The 6092-nt window shown below is 40.8% G+C and overlaps 1 protein-coding gene across 1 annotated transcript in view; it reads right to left on the bottom strand.

Annotated features, from left to right (window-relative positions):
• Positions 1-789: 789 nt before the first annotated feature.
• Positions 790-6092, bottom strand: part of CTR9 (CTR9 homolog, Paf1/RNA polymerase II complex component) — a 30672-nt gene continuing 25369 nt past the window's right edge. The window contains exons 21-25 of the mRNA XM_019551923.1: positions 4399-4539; positions 3681-3838; positions 3372-3468; positions 2948-3060; positions 790-1921 (exon numbers count right to left, since the gene is read on the bottom strand). Coding sequence (XP_019407468.1) covers positions 1513-1921; positions 2948-3060; positions 3372-3468; positions 3681-3838; positions 4399-4539 — 918 coding nt within the window. The 3' untranslated portion in view covers positions 790-1512. The remainder of the gene's footprint in view (positions 1922-2947; positions 3061-3371; positions 3469-3680; positions 3839-4398; positions 4540-6092) is intronic.

Raw genomic sequence — 6092 nt, 5'->3', positions numbered from 1 at the left:
AGACTTACAAGACATGGTTTTCAGGACTCAATTGCAAGTCAAAACATAGGAAACAAAGTTATAAATTGGGATTGGTTCCTGAACAAGGCCCGATACCCTATTTTCACCAAAAATATCCCAGAATTTTGTACTCAATTATACATGAGTAATATAGCTAAATTAAATGTATTTATATTGTAAATAGCAATCATATTAATTTGGAAGGACTTCTTTAAGGAGACTTTGCTGGACCTTTTGAAGGCTTCTTGGCTGGAGTCTTCTCAGGAGTCTAATGCTTAGCAGATCTCCACCTCTCAGTCCCACTGGGATTACTTGTGAGCCAAAAATCCTTGGTTTCATTCTGGTGCTGTGATTTCCATATGTGAAGTCTAGTATATACAATGACTGCTTTTCCTATCATTAAATGTCACTACTGGCTAATTACAAATTAATGGGACCTGCTGGAGTTTGGTATATGCCACTAATTAAAATACAGCCACGAGCAAAACACCAGGGCACATGGCAACAGAGCTGCAGCGACTGAACCTGCCACTGTTTCCCACTGCCAAATTTCTGGACCTGTGCACAGCAAACATCTCTGTAGTCTGGATTTGGCCTGCAGGCCAAAAGACGAGCACCACTACAGCAGACAGAATTAAGCTGAGGAGTTTTTAAAGCGATAACCATGCACTAAAAATGAGAATGAATCAATTATCTTTTTTTTCCTCCTCCACTGAAGTCTAAAACTTAAAAAAAAAATTGTGCCAGAATATCTTTAATAGGATGATGTAAAATAAGTCACTCCAAGCAGATGTTAGTAACAGTTTATTATGACACTGACAGATCTCTCCCCTTTCCACATAATATGAAAAGAGTTTTCTACATCTGTTTTTCGCCTGCCAACTTAAAAATATTTATTTCATCTACACACCTAATGTCATAATTTTATGACTTTATTTAAACCTCCATCTTTTTTTGCTTTTTGTTTTCTCTAAATATACCAGAAAAACAAGCAGCCATAAGAATGTATTTTTGAAAATTTTAGGAGTTGCATCACAGTAAATGTATTTTTTGAAAGTAAAAAAGTTTACCACTACTCTTTATTCAGAAACAAAGATATAAATACCCCAGAGTTCTTTGTACCATTTGAGAAAATATTTTGAAAGTGTACCTATTCCTTTTTCTGGAAGTAGTAACATTGCATGGACACACCGTTTTAACAAGGTTGGAACTGCGGGAGCTTGACAAAGCATTTACATGCAGTCCACTTCATGTGTGGGCTTACTACATGATACAGTATTTCTGATCTTCATCTATATGCTTCAGTGTAAGAATATACCATATGCCTACAGAGAAACATTCATTGGTGGCTAGTAACATACAACTTGATAGAAAAAAAAGTCACAGAAGGAAAGTTTCACAACAGCTTTACTAAAACATTAAGGTTTTTAAATCACAGCTTTCAAATATAAAAATTCCCCACCTTGTAACTGAAGTATATTTACAAAACAATTTAAAAAAAAACCACTGGCTTCAATCGCTATCATCTGATCCACCTTCAGACGCCTCATTGTTGGATGCTTCTGGTTCAGATTCATTGCCAGACCCTCTGCCAGAGCCCTCATTGTCAGATCCTCTATCAGAATCTCTGTCTGAATCAGCACTGTGAGAAGCTGGACGAGATTCATTCTCTGAACCTCCAGAGCGGCTTCTCCCGGACTGCACAGATTCGTTGTCAGACTGGTCTGAATCCGACTGTCTCCTCTTCCTGACTGACCTGTCACTGTCAGACTCATCATCAGATGGGCGGGCACTGGACCTCCGTGGACTACCTAATTCACTACCAGATTTGTTCCTGTTATCAGAATCACTGTCAGATACAACATGCTTATTTTGCTGTTGTTCAGCATCATCTGAATCACTGTTGCTGTTTCTGGCATGTCTATAAAAAGAGAAAGTAGTATTATTAAAGCTGAAAACTTTGACATAGTGTATAGCTGTGATTTCCATATGTTAAGTCTAGTGTATACAATGACTGCTTTTCCTATCATTAAATGTCACTACTGGCTAATTACAAATCAATGGGACTTGCTGGTGTTTGGTATATGTGACTACTAAAATACAGCGTTCCTACTTTTTATTATGACACAATTTGAGCATAATGTTGACAATACCAAAACAGGAGGAAGGGGACTGAAATATTCTAAAATGGAAATTGGTCTCATACCAAAATGAAGTAGTTCTCAGTATTGTCCTTAGTGTAGTCATTCAGTTAAGATATGAGAGCGGGTAACTGGCAAACTGGATGGGTCAACCAAGAGAACACGGGGGAAAAAAAAACAAAACAGACCACCACAACTAACCTATTCAAATTAACAGGATATCTTTGAATCCATCAATTTAAGGACACAAGGTATTTACTTTGAGGCTTAAGTCATATTTTTTCTAGAGATACCCTTTAAAATACTGACAGTGATGTGCATTCATAGCGTTTAATTTTATTTAAGAAAAAAAATGTATTAGTACTACACTTTTATCAATTTAATTTTAGTGACTGGGAATCAGAAGGGCAAGAACAACAAACTACTTGGCCACTGGAAACTAACTAACTATCTCATCTTGCAGGACTGTGGGGACAGAAGTGAGAAGTTTGTCAAATTTGGATGCAATGAAATACAGAAGAGTGATTACTTCAGATTTAGCAAGGAGAAAAATATCAATCCTTCAGTACCACATCTGGACAACATTTGCCTAATATATGCATTTAGATTTAATATAATCATAATCCAGACTAAGTTCCTAGCCTGAAAACAATAACCACCTGCCTTTCCATATTGCTAAATGGAAGATAATCCCCGGCATATGGGAAGTGACAATCTATTGAAAAAAGAACACAACTCTTAGACTGGTTTAAAATCAGGTGAAAGCTGTCACTTGAACCTCTATCAGTTTCTCTTGAAATTCATACCCATCATCAGCAATTTTGAGTTTATCCTCATCAGAAGAATCATCACTAGAGGAAATTATGGCTTTTGATTTGATCTTTCCTTTCATTGAAGGAGGCAGACGTTCTGGTTTGGGCTGTGTAGAAAGAAATGGAAAAATAATGTTTCTTAGTGTAGTAAACTGAAAACAAAAATAACTTAGATACCTGAGAAGCTGCCCCAACAAGTAGACAGAAAACAAAACAAAATGTTAACTATTTGACATAAGTGCCTCTGTTGCTACTATTGCTACTACTGCTCCATCAAAAGACAAAAACGGGAAAGCATGGTACAGATTTTTTTTCCAAGGAATATTGGCAATATTTCTCAGTATCACTATAATGAACTTAGCAACACTAATCTTCCAAATGTATATTAGGACAATAAGGGCACCGTATTAAAACTTACAGCCTTTTTCTTCTCTGCTCTGGGTTGTCGTCGTTTTTTAGGTCTTGGGCCATTTTCATTTTCTTCATCATCACTTCCTTCATCGGTTTTCGGGGGTCTTAAAAAATAAGAACATCCAAATTTATACAAAACTCCTGCATAATGTTTCATGCAGTGTCAGATTGATCATTTCACCCTACATTATGTGGATTATATGAAAACGAGCAATTTAAGCCTTTTATTCAGAAAGGTAAGTTGAGGTTTTATGTAGGAAACACTTAACTGATACTGCAGAACTGCAATAAATGTTACAAGTTCTAAACTATTTACCGTCTCCTCTTTTTCTTCTTCCTCTCTCCCTCCTCCTCCTCACCATCTTGTTCACTACCACTGCCCTTCCTCCTCTTTTTCTTTCTGGACACGGGCAGATCTTCATCGCTGTCGTCATTGACAAACTCATCAAATTCCCCTGCTCCTTTTTTGGAACGCTGCAATAAAAATTAGAACTCCACCAATACCCAATTATTTATAAGGCGATGTGACCATTTACCTGAGAAGGTACATATTTTTAGTTTTATACCTTAATATCCCCAAAACATTCCTATCCTATCATTAAGAAACTGATCTCAAATTGAGTATTAAAACATATAATATTACACTCTTACTACTTCAGTTAGCTAAAGCATTCTGTTTTCTGTACTGCCCTCTTGTTTGGAGAGGTATTAAATGCTACTTTCCATTCTAGAGATGCCTTCAGTTCAGTGACGACCTAAAACAGGGGTGCTAAAACTTTGACCTGCGGGCCAGATCCAGCCCAAGGCACTGTGTCATCCAGCCTGCGGACCTTCCCACTTAAGGCATGGCACTGCTCCCCTGCTGCCAAATATCTAGATCTATTGGGTCAAAAGGTTGAGCATCACTGACCTAAAAGAATCTTGGATGGCCCTCCAGTACAGCATCACTGAACAACTGGTATAGCTAGCCTGTGTTACTTTCAGTTATCATATTTGAAATTAAAAAAAAAAAAAAGAAAGACTCCATCCTATACCCTTCCACCACCACGTTTTTTCTCCTTTGATCCTTCTACTTCTCCAGTGAACATCAAGATATTCTTGGTCTTCTCCACATATTGGGCTCTTTGTTCCAAAAGTTTCTTCTGTTCTTCTTTTTCTCTGAGGCGTTTCTCCTCCTGAAACCAAGAGAGCACAAACAAGCATTACTCTTTTATAAGCCATGCACTAGGACTGTAAATGGCAGATGACATTTAGGTATTAGAGATTGCAATATTCAACCTAAAGCAGAGCAAACACTAGGACCTTCAGTGCAGAAGCTTTACATAGATTGGCTTGGAACGGGCCACAGTAGAACCTACTACACTTAAGAGCACATTGCCAAAATGTCCAAACTAATGCCATAGGGAAGCAGCTGCTAGTATGGCTGTGTGAAGAAGCTTCAGTCACTGATTCAAATTGGAGGAGATTTGGCTCAATTAAGTGGCTGAATCCGAATCAAAATCAGGAGACCCATTAGTCTCTCCAAATTGATTGAGAGATTTAACAATTTGGCCACAGACACGGCTTTATGTTTTTTCTACATACCTCAAGGTACGTAGAAAAAACAAAGCCGCGTCTATGGCTGAATCGCTGATTCTCCGAATCAGAATCGAATTTTCAGATTCAGATTTGGCCGAATTGAAAATTGGGAGAGTGATCTGAATCAGTGAATCAAATCACTGTACTCTGAACTGCACCATATGCGAATCAAATACTGCCCGCTTCGCACACACCTAGCTGGTAGTCTAACTCAGAGGGCTCCTATACACATGCAGGGAGGCTGCTCCGACGAGCTGTAATTACAGTACGTTGGAGCAGACTCAATTATCAAGTCTGCTGGAGTATGGCATTTACCACACTCCAGCATCATGAAAACGGCAGCAGGGTGCTTTAACCTAAACCTCATTTCAATGAGCTTTAGTTCAAAGTGCCCCACCACCATTTTTCAGTGTGGGGATGCTGACATACACGATGCTCTGGGCACTTTAATTAGTTCAGAGCTGCGCTAATTAAAGCCCCCTCCCCCCCCCCCCACAACACACCTATAAATGCCTAGACTGATTTACAGTGGCCATGGAGGGTTTGTGCTATGACCTCACAACTTGGGGTTGAATTTGCGCTGTTAAACAGCACTTTGTTCCCTATACTAGTGGTTCTCAACTTTTTTTGTTCCAGGATGTATTTGTAAAGATCAGTAGCCAGTCCTGACCCACAGCTCCCTAGCCCTGCCAGTATTTGGCATGCCTGACCCAGTCCCCTGGCCCTGCTGGTACCCCTCATTCCCAAGCCACAGCTCCCTGGCCCTGCCAGTGCCTCTCACTCCTGACCCATAGCCCCTGGCTCCCCCTCAGCCCTGCTGAAGGGGGCCCCCAGCTGTCCCTGTCCCACTTGGAGCGAGTCCAGCCCTGGTATGGGCTGGAGGGAGGATAAGAGGAGGCCTGTGGCACCCCCTACCCTGGGCTGGGGGGGTCCTACTCCAAGCCAGGCAGCCTGGTCACAGTCCCCCCAACCCCGGTGGCATCTCCCAGCTGCCCCACCCCTGCAAGTACAGGCACTAGCTCTGGTGCCACCAGTCCAGCCACACAGCTCCCCACCACCCCTGACCTCTTCCCCTGCTGGAGGGGCAGGCACCTCTCCCCACCCCCTTAGCATCTCTGAACACCTTCCCCCAGTGCCGGCAGGCACCCTA

The sequence above is a fragment of the Crocodylus porosus genome, unplaced genomic scaffold (genome assembly GCF_001723895.1).
Source record: "Crocodylus porosus isolate Cpor-Errol unplaced genomic scaffold, CroPor_comp1, whole genome shotgun sequence".
NCBI classification, from domain to species: Eukaryota; Metazoa; Chordata; order Crocodylia; family Crocodylidae; genus Crocodylus; species Crocodylus porosus.
This window is presented reverse-complemented; position numbering and strand designations above follow the sequence as displayed.